Source organism: Ochotona curzoniae, unplaced genomic scaffold (genome assembly GCF_017591425.1).
Source record: "Ochotona curzoniae isolate NIBS_2020 unplaced genomic scaffold, NIBS_Ocur_1.0 contig_908, whole genome shotgun sequence".
NCBI lineage: Eukaryota > Metazoa > Chordata > Mammalia > Lagomorpha > Ochotonidae > Ochotona > Ochotona curzoniae.
In genome coordinates, this window is record NW_024466607.1 from 26,448,124 (window position 1) to 26,466,078 (window position 17,955).

At 44.1% G+C, this 17,955-nt stretch overlaps 1 protein-coding gene and 1 long non-coding RNA gene across 3 annotated transcripts in view; both read left to right on the forward strand.

Annotated features, from left to right (window-relative positions):
* ATXN7 (ataxin 7) overlaps positions 1 to 17,955 on the forward strand; it is a 107,388-nt gene that overhangs the window by 70,976 nt on the left and 18,457 nt on the right. For both annotated transcript variants that reach the window (XM_040994768.1, XM_040994769.1), the window contains 3 exons: positions 10,025 to 10,277; positions 12,237 to 12,496; positions 13,266 to 13,348. In XM_040994768.1, the coding sequence (XP_040850702.1) occupies positions 10,025 to 10,277; positions 12,237 to 12,496; positions 13,266 to 13,348 (596 nt within the window). The remainder of the gene's footprint in view (positions 1 to 10,024; positions 10,278 to 12,236; positions 12,497 to 13,265; positions 13,349 to 17,955) is intronic.
* Positions 15,587 to 16,736, forward strand: LOC121165826. The gene is made up of 2 exons (XR_005885319.1): positions 15,587 to 15,742; positions 16,108 to 16,736. It is a non-coding gene; the product is annotated as an uncharacterized LOC121165826 (long non-coding RNA).

The following is a 17,955-nucleotide window of genomic DNA, read 5'->3' on the forward strand; positions in this document are numbered from 1 at the left end:
TTGCCATATTTGTGCTCCTTTTTGAGCAATGTTATTTACACTCTGTTCACGCCTGTCCCTTCCCCCATGAGTATGGAGCCGCTCTCCCTTGTAATCTGCCCTTTGTGATCTGTGGCCTTTCATGCAGCTTTGTGAATGGGGGATGCCGCAGGGGCCTGCCCAGAGCCGTGGAAATGCTCTGAGACCCAGGGCTTCTGTCATAAAGGCCTAGCTTGAAGAGCTTGATAATTTGATTATAGACCTTTGGTGAAAAGTTGTTTCAAGTGGCCCAAGTGCCATAAATGATTCCCCTTTCCTCACTTTCCCCTTATATTTTAATTTGAAAGCAGCTTCCCAGTGAGGGGAGGCGCATTTGGCAGAGGGAACAGTTGGAGACTCATTTGTTAGGGCAGCCAGTGTTGAGATCATCCTTTTCAGTAAAATCCCTCTAGTGGAAATGATGCACAGTGCTTTGTGGTGAAAACTTTCTCTGTGTTTTCCAGAGCCATTTGTAACCCATCTAAGCATGCTCCCAGCCTGCCTCTTGGTCTCCACCAGAGCCTGTTGTCCCCTGACGCACTGTATGGCAAGGGGGGGTGTTACAGAGATGGTCCCAGCGATTTACTTGATACGCTACAATCATGCTGGCTCTTCCTGGCATAATCTCCGCGAGTACCAGGGAAACCTCAAAGTGAATCACAGCAGTTTGAAGATTTAAAAAGAGCTGTGACAATAGTGGATTAGGATTACTGAGGGATGAGGCACATCTTTTTCTTTTTCCTTTTTTGTTTTTAAATTTTTTAATTTTGATATAATCTTACATAATTGATTAGGGCACAAAGGGTCAAGAGTTACAGGAAAGTGGATAAAACCATTGTTTCCACACTAATGTTTTTTTTTGTATCTGGGGTCAGGGAGAGACAAAGGGAGAAGCCCCACCCAACTCTCCCGCCCCCATCCCTGGTCCCCAATGTGGGCATGCTCCAAGGGTCCTGCTCAAGCAGTTTTGATAGTTCAGCACTTCTGAATTGCTGCCATTCTCACCATTCCACACACGGTGAAATCTCTTCAGAATCCACTGATTGACATAGTCTCTTCATGGTTGGGGTTCTGAGATGAGCAGTTCAGTTGGAGGGATCCCCAGGGAAACTTCGTCTGAGGTGATCCTAGACCTGATTCTTATCAGTACAGGGTCTGGCACAGACCGTTGCCCCAATCATGTGCGCCAATCAGCTTATGCACATGCTGGTCTTTGCAATTGCTGGGTCAGTTCTGTTTCCAGTCCTGTCTTCCACACGAATTGATGGATGTTGCAGTCCAGGCTGATCCTGCCCACTTCATACTTGGCCCTCACACAAACCAGTGGGAGCCACAGCCTAGTCGGGGCGACTCCCATAACCCCCACCAGGCCTGCTCCCTACCCTGGTTCTCATGCTTGCCAGTATGTACCGCAGACTTGTTCAGTCTGTCCCACATCCCATTTAGCTCTCGTAGATGTTGATGGGCATTGAAGCCTAGTTCAATCCAACCAGCTCTACTATCCAGTTCACACACATACTGGCAGGCACCTTTCTGTCTAGCCACCCCTGCTCCTGTCCTGGTTTTCATGTTCTCCAGTGGGAGTGGTAACCCAAGAGGGAGGGAGGCACATGTTTTTCAAAACAATTTTAAAAATGTGGAAAAGTTAGTTGCAACCAAAGTACTTGGAAGACATCAAATGCTTAATATCCCCATGTAGTAGTCTGTGATATGATTTACATTATTGCTTTAAGTAGTGCTGAAGTAGATAAATGTACTCGTTCCCCAGGTTTTTCAAAGTATATGAAGTGGTAGTCCAGATTATATGTGTATATAAAAATATGGTTCAGGTGTAAATGACAAAAGGTTAGTAAAAATGTATAGTGAGACAGTGAGGGGTTCGTATCATTTGTTTTTTGTACTTTGATTTATAGATAGCCTCAAATCTTGTATAATGCTTTTTCAAGGGTCATAATCCTTAGGAAACACAGATTATTTCACTTAACGCCTTAAAAATTGTGTTTGATAGGTTGAAATTGAAGTATGTTAGTTTAAGTTGACTGGGAAATTCACACTTTCGTTCTTTTTCAACTTTAGGATAAAAATGAAACCTTTGTTGTTGCTTAAGATTTATTTAAGGAGATACAGAGAGAAGGATCTTTCATCTCCTGGTTCACTTCCCAAATGGCCAGAACAGTCAGAGCTAAGCCATCCTGAAGCCAGGATCCAGGAACCTCTTCTAGATCTCCCAAATGTGTGCTGGGTCCCAAGGATTTAGACCATGCTTCACTGCTTTGCCAGGCCGTAAGCAAGGAGCTGCATGAGAAGTGAAGCAGCCAGGACACAAATGTGTGTGTATGCTAGTGCTTGCAGATGAAAGATTAGCCAGTTAAGCCATCACACCAGCCCTTCAACAGTTTATTTCTATACAAGGGACAGCATAGTTAATGCCCAAACTTTTTCCACATGGAGGGGTGTTTTGTTTTGTTTTTTTTTTGGTTAGCTGCTGCTGTTGCCCAAAGAATCCATGACAAAATGTTTTACTTTATGGACTTTGTGTACATTTGGTTATCAAAGTCATTGGTCATGGGACTACCATCTGGCTGGCTATCAGCTGGTGTGTGAAAGCGTGAGTTCCTTGAAACATGGATTGCTGTTTCACAGCAGGCCTTTGTGGGGAGAATAATCCTATAAAACATTGCAAGTGTGAATCTGTTCTGAGATGTGTGTTGAATTTAAAGGGGAGGGGAGGTGGGTTTCCTGAACCATTACTGTGATAATCTGCCTAAAATTTTGATCCATCTGGATTTCAAGATGTTAACAACACAAGTACTCGGGCCATCATCTTCAGTATCCTGGGGTGTTCTTTAGAAGGAAGCTGGCTCAGAAGCAGCAGTGGGACCTGATCCCATGCATGCCCCTATGGGGTTCAGGCATGCAAAGTGGAGGCTTAACCCATTGCACCATAGTGCCTATTCTTGGAAAATACTTGCAGCTTGGATGACCGTTTTTTTTTTCTGGTCTGAATTTACCTATTTTTAAATGAATTGCAAGAGTTGTTATCCCAAACTTGCATCTGAAAAGAGCACAGGACAGAGTTCCTAACTTAATGATGTTTTTTGACTTAAGATGTTTGTAGAAGTTAGAAGTGCCTGCAACTGTCACTTTTCATTTAGTAGAAGTGTCATTCGAATCATGGTCTTCTCCAAGGCTGGTGATGTGTGGTCAGTCTTCTAATGCTGCTGGACAGCAGCAGCTGCCAACTGCTACTCCCTGTTAGACCTGCTCTGCATATGCTGTGATGCTGAATGTCTTGTTATGTGTTAAGTGGATGCAGTGCATTTTTGCTTCATGATATTCTCAATTTATGGTGAGTTAATCAGGGCGTAAGTGCATTGTAACTCAGGAAACATCCGTTTGTTCCTGGGATGACAATATGAACTAAATCCTTACCACCCTGGAGAAAATAACATGAAACAGGATTTGGTTGTTCTAAGGTGATTTCCACCTGTTTTCATTGTTAGGAGGTATTATAAGAAGTATTTGTTCTTTTCTAGCTAAAGGACTAAGTCTGTAACTGGCATTAACTGAAACTAACACAGGGCAACTGTATCACTCTCCTGTGGCATTCCCAAAGAGCCTTGGCTTCCTTATCTGGAAAGTGGGGATAGTAGTAGTATCTACTTCTGTTAGGTGGTCAGAGTTTATGAGATAATCCCCAGAAACGCCATAGCGCAAGGCCTGGGCAGGGTGTCTCAAAGTAAACAATGGCAGTTATTGTTGTTTATGAAGGTGAGACCTCTTCTCAGTCAGTTGTTTAGATTGTAAAAGAGTTGTAAAAGGTTTAGTGAGATACACAGAGAGAGCCTTGAAGCAAAGGAGTTTTGTGCGGTCTCCTTCAGCACCTCTTGCGTGATGCTGGTGCGAATGGGACCCATGAACATCATGATCATTAATGATAGTACACCTTGTTTTGTTTTGGCTTGCATAAAATTGAAACTAGAACACCAAATGAAATTTCTTTTTTAGAAAAAATTTATCTGAATATCAGGTATAAACTGTATTGATGACAGAAAAATTTAAGCAGTACACAAAAACTGTTTTAGAAGACCTGTAATCTGAGAATAACCATATTTTTAAAAAACTTCATGTATGTGTCCTAGATTCATTTCAAGTATGAAAGATACCGTAAGATATCTGGTTTGTATTAAATTTTGGTTGGTGTTTTAGCCTTTACACTGTATATCATAAAGCAGTTTTGTTTTCAAAGCAGTAATTTGTTTAATTAAAAGAAACTAGTATTTTGATTTGAACTCTACGATTTATACCTTGATATTAATAATTAATTTTTTATTAAACCTCAGCAGGAGCTCAAAATTACAAATTGGATATTCTTGGTTGCTTCTTGTTTTGGAAGGCCTGCTGAGAACCATCCCTATTATTCCTAATCCTTCTCTTCCCTTCAACCTTGTCACACAGTGAAGCCACAAGGCAGAAGAACTCTGTGGTGTATGTGCTTGCGTGCGCATGCATCTCTCCTTTCCTGTCTCCCTTCCTCCTGACCCCATCCCATGTCTATTTTATCTGTTTATCCCACCCTCCCACCACACTCACACTGCACCCTACACACTCCCATGCCGGTCTTTCTGTCTGTGCTCACACTTTCTCTATAGCTGTTTTGTCTGCATGTGAGTCATCCTGCCTGAGTCTCTTTTGCCAGAGCCATTCACAGTGTCCCACTCAGTGTGCAGCAGTGTGATTCTCTGGCCTGTAGCCAAGCCCTGGAGAGAGAATTGTTTAGAAAACGCAGTTTGGACTCCTCAGCAAACAGCATTGCAGTTGCTCTTAGCATCTGGCAACCAGTTTGTCCATTTAATGTAGGGTCCATACCTCTAAGTATAATTTGCCTGTTTCTCTGTATCCAGATCAAACACTCCTTTTTAAGTTGGAAGCCCAGTGTAAAATTTGATAAAAAGTTAGGAATTGGAGTCCCTCCCACATAGGAGTCACCAGGTTCGATGGCTGACCCTGGCTCCAGACTCCAGCTTTCTATCCTTGGAGACCCTGGGAGGTAGCAGAGACGGCTCAGTTAGGTTCCTGCCAGTGCGGGAGAGTGGTGGATTGAGTTCCTAGCTCTTTGCAGCCTGGCTCAAACCCATCTGTTGTAGGAATTTGGAGAGTGAACTAGTGAATGGGCGCTCCCTCTGTTGCTGTTTTTGAAGATTATAAAAAGTACCATAATGAAATTATAGTTAAATCTGTTTCCTCTTCCCTACTGTCTTATGCGGGGAAAGACAGATGCTCTCTTTTCATAGAAAAAGTTATCAGTGCAGCATGCAAAGAAACAGCTGGATTCAGTAGGCTACAAGAATTTGAGATGGGACTTCTCAGCAATGAAGATGAAATGTTCAGTGACTGAAAGAAATGGACGTGATAGCTTGATTTTTCCTTTTTAAAAAAATAATTATTATCATTTTATGATATAGTTACATAGGCCCTGGGATTTTCCTTACCCCTCCCCAAGTCACCACCGCGTTGCACCTATTGAGTTTCCTTGTATTATTTTTATAGTTTACTTCTTCATACACAGTCATATGTCCATCATTGCAGGCATGGGCAATGGCAGAGAGTCCAACATCCTATTGTCAAGACATAGTAAACAGTTTCATTGGAAGTCCATCTGTGATCTGGAAGTAGGGATGCATACTGCATTGTATCCTCACATCTGGATATGATAGTCTCCATTACACAGTTACTATACATCCCCTTAACTGAAAAGCCAGAATACAAAATCAACAACAGGAAGAAAAAGAGAAATTTACAACGCCATGAAGTTAAATAACATACTATTAGTTATAATAATCTTCACTACACAGTCACTGTACATCCCCTTAAATGAAAAGCCAAAACAAAATCAGTAACAGAAAAAACTAATAAATAAAAACACCATGCAGTTAAATAACATGCTATGAATGACTAATGTGTCACTGAAGAAATGAAAAAGAAAATCAAGAATGTTTTTGAAGAATAGGTGCTACCATACAATCTATGAGTCAGTGAAGAGTTTAATGAGGAAGAGGTTTGAAGAGATGCAACTTAAATAAAAAGACTAAGATATAGTTTCCACTGATTTTTGTAGGTGAGATGTGTCTCCTTTAGCTAACAAATAGATGGGTTTTGTTTTTTAATCCAGTCTACTAACCTATAAAACTTGATTGATGAGCTTAAGCCATTTACAATCAGGGTTGATACGAATAGGTAGTAATTTGATCCTGTCATTTTATCAATGGGTTGTTCATTGATTTAGTCTTCTGTCATTATTTTACTGGGATGTTCTTCACATTTGCCTTTGGTTCTGGTGGATGCTATTCCTTTTCTTTGCCAAGAGAACATCTTTAAGTATCATTTGTAGGGCAGGTTTGGAAGAGGCGTAGATCACAGAGAGGAAGATCTTCTATCTGTTGATTCACTCCCCAAGTGGTTGCAATGGCCAGAGCTGAGCCGATCCGAAGCCAGGAGCTCAGAGCCTCTTCTAAGCCTCCCACACGGGTGCAGGATCACAAGGCTTTTGGGTCATCCTCAGTTGCTCTCCCAGGACACAGGCAGGGAGCTGGATGGATTAGAATCGGCGCCCATGTGGGATCCCTGTGCATTCAAGACAAGGACCTTTGCTGCCAGGCTGCTGTTCTGAGTCCAGGTTCTGGGTCATTATGTTAGGCTTCCATCATGGTATCCATAGCCCCAGGTGATGGCTCACCACTCTCCACCTCCTGTGATACCATGCTGAGCCTGCACCATTGTCTATACAACCTTTCTCCTACTTATGGTTCTAGCAGTTCCCAGGATTAGGGAGACACCAGGTGTCCAATATAGCTAGGTTGTTGATGGTGCTGATCTTGCCAGAATCTGTTGGTTGTTAGGTCTGAGGGCCACTCGGACCTCTTGTGACCCGTATGATGCCAAAGTCGGTATTATTTTCCCTGTGGGATCAGTGCAATGCACTGAGCTCAGTGAGTTCTCGCCAAGCTCAGTAACTGCGCAGCTCATTGTTGTCCCTGCAGTCTTAACACCTTTGCCATACTGCACAGATGGAGCCTGATGTGCCGCTACTGGAGTTCTTGATCTGCTGGCTGTCAGATCTGAGGACTGCTTGGACCTGTCTTGAATGGAACCTGTAGGATGCCATGTTTTTGCAGTGTACTGAACCAGAAATAAGTTCACTCCAAGCTTAGTGCATGCGCAGTCCTGTCCCATAGCTTTTGTCTCCCTACTCAAAATAGCACCCGATTCAGCTCTAGGGGGCAGACTGGGCTGTGAAATCCACCCTATTCCTGCATCACCTGCCTGGGATCTGCACCGAGTGGGATCCCAGCATGTGGAAGGCAAGAATTTTCACCACAAGGCTACCTCGCCAGGCTCGATTGACCTTTATTTTTAGATAGGGTATATCTGTGAAGTACCAAATACAAGTATTGAATGTTAGTGATGTCTCCGTATCCTAAGGAAACTAAATTTTATTTTAAATTTTTTTTTAGTGCTGTACCCCATGCAGAAAGTTAATACACGAGAGAGAAGGCATTAACTGCAGAACATAGGGGAGGGTGGACCATAGTATGAATAGAAAATTAAGTGGTAGCATGTTCTGCTGCAGTGCACCATGCATTCCTAAGAAATTGCTGCAATGTGCAAAATTGCACAACGAAATCTACATGGGGTTTATTGGAAAAATGTTATGACATAACCCTCCAAACCTTCACCTGTGACATCCAGAAAAAGATAAGAACCTGATGAAAATGATAATACAGTCCTGCATAGGTGAAGTCGTTGAAAATGTATAAATGGAAAAGTAAATACGGCATTTTGCATTGAGAAGACTTGGCATTTTCTTGTTTAAGTGAGGATGGGAAAAATTGTGGTTGGTGAGCTGTTATGAAGTGGTGGCAGAAAGGGCTCTGAACGTGAATAGAAACTGTGTGTTGGGTATGGGGGTGGTTCTTGAAAAAAATTTTTTTTTTATTCAAAGCATTATACAGAAACAGAAATAGGCCTAGAGATCTTCCATCTGCTGGTTCACTCCCCAAGTGGTCACAGCAACTGGTGCTCGGCCACACTGATGCCAGGTGCTTCATCTGGGTCTCCCACATGGGTAAGGGCCCCAACATTTGGCCCCCTTCAGGGAGCTGGATGTGAAGCAGAGCAGTCTTGAAACAGTGCTCAGGTGGAATGCCAGCACTGTAGCTGACTGCCTTTGCCTGCTCTGCCAATACACCAGCCCTGAGTATGGTTCTTAAAGTCAGAATGGGGATGGTGGTGAATTTTTAAATACTGGCATTTTGATTATTTCCACATGGTTCCTTTCAGCTAGGTACAGTTTTTTTTTTTCCTTTTTTTTAAAGTACAGTTTTCTTAATTTTTCTAAGACTTTTTACTGACAAAAATCAGAAATAAGCCAATTCCAAAAGGACAAATGTCATGTTCTCTCTGATCTCATCTAAGGCAATCTTCATGCAAAATACAAGATCAGTGGCTGTATGGGTAAACTTGCCTGGACATACAGTCATCTAGAGGAGCTGCATAATAGACTGTCATATCGAGATATGAAGATGCAGTCCAGCATGCACCTCTTACTTCCAGATCAAAAATGGATTCCCAGTGAAGCTGTTAAATGTATCTTGACAATAGGCTGCAGGACTCTTCCATCGTCCATTGCCACAGTGTCAGGATACACTTAAATAGCAGAACTGCTGCACTATGCAAAATTGCTTTTGACAGACTATACTATTGTAATAATATAGGGGAAAACAGTAGGGGGGTGGAAATCTGAGAAGGAGGGGAGGGAGATCCCAGAGCCTATGGAACTGTGTCATTAAATACATACAGTCATGCGTACAAACAGACATACATAAGTTTAAAAAAATCGCAACAGCTGCAAGATCGTACAGCTAATTTCCTTCTAGGAATCACAGTTTCATCAAGAGGTTTGGGACTGCTGAAACACGACGTTTGAAAATGTACTGATTTAATGGCAATTGCTGTCATTGTTTCTAATATATTTAATCTTTGAAATACTTGTCTGGCTCCCATGCTGTGGTAAGTCACTATCAGATCACATAGCTAAGAGTTAAGCAGCGTTTCTAACTTAAAGCAGCTACCAAAGCAAGCGTTGTCATAGATGCGGTTACCAGAAAGCATGCTTGTTTCTGATAGTAGCATGGTTCAACAGCTCTTAGTTTGTACTCTTATGTATTGCCTTGCTCTGGGAAAACCTGATTCTCCAGTGCCTTAGGTTTATTTTCACTTAAAACTTTGTCGTCTGTACTTAATGATGAATTACTTCCTGGTGTAAAAAACAGGCGCAGCTATTTGTGGTATTTTGGTCTTGTGCCTTTGGCATCCTACTGGTGTGAAATGGAGCTGTGCCATCTGTAGTCAAGTGAGATTATTGGAAAAGGGGGCAGTGAAATGATTCACTGGAAAATTTCAGCACAGACTCTTAAAAATGATCAGATAACCCTTGAAACATTCTGATGTGGTGTCATATGCTGGTGCGTAGTGACTGGCAGGGAAAAAAGGAAGTACGGCTTGTTAAGATTTTGTTATTTTGAAAATCAAAGACATACAGTGCTAGAAAGGAACAAGGATTTCATGCAGTATCAGTGAGCAGAGCCCTGCAGTGAATGAGTGATTTTCCTCTCCCTCAGTACAACCTGGAATGGGTGAGGTTCATTTCTAGTATGCAAAGCCCAGAAGGCAATGTCCTTATGTTCAGAGTGGTGGTTGAATTTCCTACTGGGTGTTAGTGATCAACTACTTTATGCTGAGATGCTCTGAAACAGAAGGCTGAGTTCCTGGAATCCTAGTCTGTCTGTGGAACCTAGATAAGCCATTTTTGAATGCTGCCAAGTTTAACATATCACTTATTGAAACATATTCTAACTTAACTGTGTTGATTTCACAGAGCTGGTTCAGCGTTCCATCTGAGAGTTGCCTAAAACCAGGTGTCTTGTTTCTTTTGTGTGTTTTTCAGAAAGAAGACACAGTTCCTCCAACAAGCCTTCTCTGGCCGTTCCTCCCACTTCAGTATTTTCCTTCTTCCCTTCTCTGTCCAAAAGCAAAGGAGGCAGTGCAAGTGGAAGCAGCCGTTCTTCCAGTGGAGGTGTTCTCAGTGCATCCTCATCAAGTTCCAAGTTGTTGAAATCACCCAAAGAGAAACTGCAGCTCAGGGGGAACACCAGGCCAATGCATCCCATGCAGCAAAGTAGACCCCCCCATGGTAGAATGTGAGTATGCCTAGGAGGGTTTGAACGCTTCTCTGCTGGAGCTGCTGCTGTGGCTACTCACAGAACCTCATGGTGTCCCTCAGTGATGTGAAAGCCCACTTGGGGAAGCATTCTGACGTGTGTTTGGTTCTTGCTGTGTTGTTATCCTATCTGTATCTTAGGAGCCTTCTTCGAGTAGTAATAGCAATAATAATGAGGCCAGCGGTATTTAATCACTGTTTATTGTGTACCAGTTATTGCCACTGAACTCCCCATCTATGTGTCCTGTGTTAAGGATCACAACATTTCTGTGGAGTAACTACTGTTTGTGATGTCCATTTTCCACACGGGGAGAAAAAGCTGGAATGGTATTCAGAAGCTTTGTCCCACTTCTGCCGTTTCCTGACTGCAGGCCTTTGGGCAGGGCGCTGCTGCTCTGGAAGCCTAAGAAAGCAGCTGAAGTGTGGGATTACTGGGAGTGTTTGAGGTAATGGATGTTAAGCATCTGGTATAGTGTCTGGCCCATAGGAGGCAGAGAATAAATGGAAGCTGGCACTGCTCTGCTGCTGCTGGTAATATAATGGGAAAAGGTAAGGCAATGCCAGACATAGCTCTTGGATTTTCTGGGACCTGCAAAGCAAACAGGGAAGCACTGCTTCCTCCCCCAGCCCTGGGTCACACTCCCCAGGCAAGGCTTTGGCAAGTTGCCACTGTGGATCTGTAACGTTGGCAGGCTCCCTGAGGGCACATGAGGGAGCAGCCGAGCACCGTGGTAGAAATATAACTTGCCGTGTCATGGCATCGCTCAAGCTGCTGGCAGGTGGCTTCTGCCTTGCCTGCCTGCCTGCCTCTAGAGGGTCTACCCTACTTTCAGTCCCAAGGTCCAATAATCTGATTAATCTCATAGCAGGGCCCAGCACCTGCTACTGTCCAGGGACCTTGCCAGCTGAGAGAGGCCATGGCATCTTGCAGTGTCTACTGCGGTCAGGCTATTCCAAGTACAGCTGTTTGAGGCTGTTTGTCCTGGTTGCTAAGCCCCCAGCCCCTGCTCATATGAAAGGAGTACAGCACACCCAGCTTGGCTTTCGTTTCTAGTGCTGTCTGAAAGCCAAAGAAAATACCCATGCACTGCTTATGTCACTAGCCAGCTAACAGCTGCTGTAGCATTCACTCCAGTGGACCAAGTTTATAAAACCTCATCCAAGCAAATCTTTTTTTGGAGCTAGGGCTTCAGAAGAGGGGAGAACCAAGCCAACTATTGTTAGCTTACTAGTAACAGCATCAGTTTTATAAAGAAAAATGATAGTACTCTAAGATCCCAGGATAACTTTTGGCTCTTTGTTAGTGGCATAGTATCTGGCACTTGCCAATTGTGTATGTCCCAGGTACTTTGTAAACTTCTATCATAGAAACCTTTTTTAGGGTCTTGGGAGTTACAACCCAGTGACCACCAGTGCAGACAGACTATCATACTAATTAAACATTGGTCTTTCTCATTGGTCAAAACTTGGAAATGAGTTGTTAGTCATGTTGAATTCCATCGGCCTTTTTGGCATTATGTTGCTAGCTGTGCTCACTCAGAAGTTCATTTGATTTTGATGACTCCTTTCTGAAACATGACAGGTCTCCAAAGATAATTTCTCTGGAGTCTACAGTCTGTCTTTGGTCCCTTTAGACATTTGCCTGTTTCGCTTCTTTTTAAAAATAGTGTGTGGCATCAGTTCCCAGTCTACTGTAGGCCCCAGTGTGCAATGCTTCTGAAATGATAAAAGGTAAGTCAGTTTGGTCCACTGGAGCTTGGGCGTCACAGAGAGACCTTGAACCTGAGTCAGAGTGAGCCTTGGTGGCTTCTTCGGGTAGCCCTAACCAAGTTGGTGAAGTGGTGTCTAGAAGCCTGCCTGGCTTTGCCCAGCCCCCGTGCCCCAGTCCCCTGAGGCCGCAGCACTGAGGTGCTGTTGTTCTTGCTTCCTCTGCTGACAGCATGACGCCCTCTGTGAAAGTGGAAAAGATTCATCCCAAGATGGATGGCACACTACTGAAGCCTGCAGTGGGGCCCGCATGTCCTGCTACTGTGAGTTCCTCAGTCAAGCCTGGCCTTAACTGCCCCTCAATACCAAAGCCAACCTTGCCTTCACCTGGACAGATTCTGAATGGCAAAGGGCTTCCTGCATCACCTGCTCTGGAAAAGAAATCTGAAGATACTTCCAATAACCGAAAATTTTTAAATAAGAGATTATCAGGTAACTTCGTATGTCTGTCTTAATAATGTGCTCAGTACTGGACATCTGAGGGAGCAAATGGCCTGTCTGTAACTTAACAGGTCCTCTTTGTAAAACCAGTTCACTTCAGGAAGTGGGCATGGGGCCTAGCAGTTAAGATGCTGCTTGGGATGCCCACAGCTTAGATGAGAATACCTGAGTTTCAGTGGCAGTTTTGCTTCCACTGCCAGCTTTCTGTATAATGTGCATCCTTTGAAGCAGTGGGTGCTAACTCAAGCAGTCATCTCCTTGTCACCCACATGGGAGACCCAGATTTTTTAACTCCTTGCTTCCACCTTTGGTGGCCTGGTGTAGTGCCAGCTGTTGGAGGAATTTATCAAATGAAACAGTGGGTAGGAGACACCTTTCTCTGCTTCTCAAATAAGTGAATAAAAATTTGAAAAGAGAAACTGGTTATCTTGAGCGTTAGAGGAGTTTGATAGGTAGCATGATTATTTGTCCCCTCATGCTTGCTTCTGCAAGAGCCCATGTGAGTGTACGTTATATAAAAATGACTTGCTAGTGCTGTGTTTCTGAGTCTGGCAGTACAGCAGTGCTGCCTTAAATAGTGTCTATTCTGTCTTCTAAAGGTAGAATTCATTCGCTTAGTGATGATATTGCTACTTTGTTGCAGGGCCAAAGGGTTGAGGATGTTGTATTTATTGACTACCTGGTGATTTGGTTTTATGCCGCAGCTTGTCTTGAGAACCCTTCTGCCCTCTTAGGTGTAATGTCTGTGTGCTTTTGGCAGAAAGAGAGTTTGATCCTGACATCCACTGTGGGGTCATTGATCTCGACACCAAGAAGCCCTGTACCCGGTCTTTGACATGCAAGGTAGGTGGCCCCCCGCAGGTGGGGGGACAGGACTGTCGCTCCTCGTATAGCTTTTGTTACAGCGTGAAGATATGGTGCTATGAGAATTGCTCTTGTCTGTTGATGGGGAGTCACTTGCTCCTGATGAAGAAAGCCACACCCTGACAAAAAGGGAGGCTCAGAACAGGAAAATGTGGTGTTGGAATCAGAGAGATTGATTCAGCGTGAACAGTGTAGTAAGTGTCCAGAGGCATACTGGCCTTTTCTGAGCATAGCATAGCAATCTTACTATGAGAGGCTTGCCTTTTTTGCGGCTTAATTGCAGCAAGATTAAAAGAAAACTCTGAAATTTATTCTGGTCCATTTATGAATATTGTGAAAATTTAGCTTAAATTTTAAAGAGCTACAGCTTTAAAAATCTACGATTCTGAGATAGTCTTTGAAACAATACTAGATAAACCGTCTGTATATTTTTTATCTATATACAAGTTAAAGAAATGAAGTGCCTCCATTATGGTCAGAGGTCATTATTTATTTCCCTTAAAATGTCAGTATTCTAGTGAGAAGGCACGCTGGCCGTAAAGGGCTGTTGGTGGGTTCAGGGTGCTGGAACGTGTCCTCCCACCGTGGTGAGGGCTCCTGCCTGAGGAGCGCCTGTAGCCTCCCCATGGTGGGGCTCACAAAGTATTAGAATCACTGGATTTGATGTATGTAATTTGAAAGAGGGGTATAAAAACTAGAAAATGGAGCGTTGTTCTCTTCTAAAAATGACTACGATTGCTGATATTTTATATTAAATTGTATGAAAAATGATAATAGCCAGGCCTTGTTCAGTCCTACTCCCTGCAGCTGTTCGGGGAGTATTTCACTCTTCAGAAACAGGGTACTTTTTTTTTTAGTTGTTCTTTAATTGTAAGTGTGGAGATCTTACAGTATTTACAACCTTTGAGAGAAAACAGACAGGAACGCCTTTAAATATCTAATTTTTTAAACTTGCCTGGTGCATGACATTGATGGGCAGCCCTACCCCAAACCCCACCCCAAACTTGGATCTCCTAGTTAAAAATTCCCATCTCTTGTCAAACTAAGTGGGTTTTTTTTTTTTTTAAAGATTTATTTATTTTTATCGCAAAATTAGACATTCAGTGAGGAGGAGACACAGAGAGGAAGATCCTCCGTCCGATGATTCACTCTCCAAGTGACCGCAGCCAGTGCTGCGCCAGTCAGGAGGCAGGAGCCACGATCCTCCTCCAGGTCTCCCACACGGGCGCAAGGTTCCAAGGCTTGGGCCATCCTCAACTGCTTTCCCAGGCCACGAGCAGGGAGCTGGATGGGAAGGAAGTGGTGTGGCCAGGACCAGAACCAGTGCCCACATGGGATCCTGGTGCATTCAAGGTGAGGACCCTAGCCGGTAGGCCATTATGCCAGATTCGAAACTGAGTTTTGTTTTTTTCTTTCTTTTTTTTTTTTATTGAATGTAGACAGTAAATATGTTGTTTTGTTTCTTTGAGCCACGTGGACATTTGCCATAGTGCCACCTGGCCCCACTGCTACAGTTCCCATCCCCGCTCCACATCAGGATTCCCAACTTGGTGCCTTGACCTCTTCCTGCCCACCTGGCTCTCCATGGTGTGATACCCAAGTACTTTAAAAAGATGCCTTTTGAAAGCTGTGAATTGTTCAAAGCACCGCTTCTTAAAATGTATTAATTTGAAATAATTTTATCTTCTAGTTCTTAAAAAAAATATTGGGTAAAATCAGATCTTGTCTATGTACTGGCTGGAGCCACTGTGCATTGGCCTTCCTTCATTCGTTTCCTCCTTAAATTTTATTTTATTGTGCTGAAGGAGCCTTCACATGGCACCCACCCTCTTACAGCTTCTAGTGAACAGCACAGTCTTGTTTCCTGGACTTCAGGCGTCATCTAGTATGGCAGATCTCTAAACCTCTTTGCCTAGCTGAACCTTTATGTTCATACCACCATTTCACTCATCAATTCTGGGAATTTGACTGGGTTTTTTTGACAGTGTGTATGAGGACTCTCCATTTTCAGGGAAAATGTATTTTATTTTAAAAAGTATGCATGGTGGCCCAACATGGCTCAGTGGCAAAAAATTCTTACCTTACAAGTGCCGGGATCCTATACGAGTGATGGTTTGTGTCCCTGCTACTTCACTTCCCATCCAGCTCCCTGCTTGTGGCCTGGAAAAGCAGTCAAGGACTGCCCAAAGCCTTGAGACCCTGCACCCACCTCCTGACAGTCTCACCTCCCCACAGCCTGGGAATGTACCAGACAGAAGCCTGGAACCTGCAGCTCCTCTCCCACATGAGTGGCAGGGGCCTACGCGCTTTTTCAGATGCATTAGCAGGGAGCTGGGTTGGAAGGGGAGCACTGCTGGGATGCCAGTCTTGAAGGTGTTAGATGATGGCCACCGACTGCCCGCCCGCTTGGTGAAATAATATCGGCAAGTTGTTCAGAGTTGAGATGGAAGCTTTATTGGAAAATCCGCTCCTGGGCCCCCTTCGCGCAGAGGGGAAGGAAGAGGGAAGCGAAAAGGACCTCTCAGACACGTGTCTGGGAGTTTTATACCCATCTAGACACGTGGGAGGGCAAAGGGGCTGTCCGTGTCCCAACTATGCAAGGAATGTCCATTCAGGTGTGCCATTGGTCAACTGGAATCCCGCCAGGTAGGTGACGTAACTGGCTCCTGTGGCCCCTCCTCCTGTGGGGCAGGGCAGACCCGCCCCTAGTCTCCAGTGCCCTGTTCAGCCATCAGAAGGCACTCATCAGTCTGGCCTCCAGTTTCCTTCTTTTTAGTCTGAGTAATATTCTATTGTGTGAACACTCCACATTTATTTTTATCCATTTGTCAGTGAGATTTCTTACTCTGAGGTGAGATTTTCAAAAAACTTTTTCTTGCCAAAAGGTGTAAGGAGCTTGACCAGGGTTCTGGTGCCTTTAAGGTTAGGTGAACTGATTTTTCTCCCATTGTACTTTTCAAACAGTGGATGCTCTTCTGGTGCTATTTAAGAGTGTCATTTTCTGTCTGGTGTGGAGCTGAGTTTGTTCTTGTTAATCTTTACTTCCAGCCCCAGCATGGGATTTACAGAAGACACAGTGCCGCTTCAGGCTCGCCCTTTTATGAGAAGCCATGTTTGCCAGTTCTTCTGCCACTTGTCTTCCCTTTGGCCTGAGTCTGTTCAGCTATGTGTGTAGGGCCGGACATATCTGAGTGTCCTCCAGGTTCCTGTTGTTCACTTCCCTCACCGTCTGTGATCTGCCTGCCACCCTCTCGGTCCCTCCTCGGTCCCTGCTCACTTATTCCTCTGGTTCCCTTTCTGGCATCTTCTGGGCCTTCGGTAGGGAGATTTGTCACTCTGGTAGCTTATGTCCGTTCAGTCATTGTAAGTCTTTGTTTCTCCTGAGCACAAGCCTTATCCTGCCCTCAGGACGATAGAGAACTTGGCAAATCAAGACATGCTTTGTGTCTATGTTGGCTTGCAATCTAGTGAAGGAGTTGGAGGATTTATCCTGTTCATAGTTAAATAAGTATACAGTTACCAGTTAATCAAAAGAAAGTGTTATGAAAGCCTATACTTAGGGAGGTTTGGCCAAGGAAGTTGTCCTTTGCTATAGAAAAACCAAGCTAAAATACATAACTGTGAAACACATACCCTTGAAAGAGAATAAGCAAAGTGTGCACCTCAAAACATGAAAGCTATCTAGTGTCTGAACGGGAGAGAAGAGGCACGGCAGCCCACGGGGGGCAGGGGTTGCCAGGGCCTTCCTTAGCAACTGTGGGTGCCCGTAGACCGAGTCACAGTCTGCACACTGTGAGCCCTGGGCAACCCCAAAGGGATTTGATGGTGGAGCATCATCCTGTTCCTGTTTGGAATGTTCTTCAGAGTTCACTGGAAATTATGGTTCCTCTTTAGACTCCACTTGGTTCACTTGATTTTATAGCGTTAAATAGCAGGGGACTTTCAGAGATGAGAGATTAGTGAAGAGCCAGGCAGATGCACCTGTGATTTTTTTTTTTAATTTGTTTTGATTGCAAAGTCAGATATAGAGAGAGGAGGAGAGACAGAGATGGATGGAGGCGGGGGACTGCTGGGATTAGAACCAGCGTCCATGTGGGGTCCCAGTGTCTTCAAGGCGAGGACTTTAGCCACCAGGCCACTGAACCCGGCCCATTTTTTAAATTTTTTTAAGATTTATTTATTTTTATTGAAAAGTCAGATATACAGAGAGTAGGAGAAACAGCAAGGAAGATCTACCGTCCAATCATTGACTCCCCAAGGGGCCACAACGGCTGGAACTTAGCTGATCCAAAGCCAGGATCCTCGTCTGGGTCTCCCAGGCAGGTGCAGCGTCTCAAGTCCTTGGGCTGTCCTCCACTGCTTTCATGCACCATGTGGGATCTCGGCGCATTCAAGGCAAGGACTATAGCTGCTAGGCTGCTGCACCAGGGCCTGTGATGTTCTTTCAATATGTTCTAGAGGCCCTTTTTCAAAGAATAGCACCACTTTTATTCACATGAGAGGCAGAGCAACAGCTCAGTCCAATCTCTCAGTTTCACTCGCTGCACTAGGAGCAGACTGGGCTGAAGCTGGGAACTCAGTCCAGG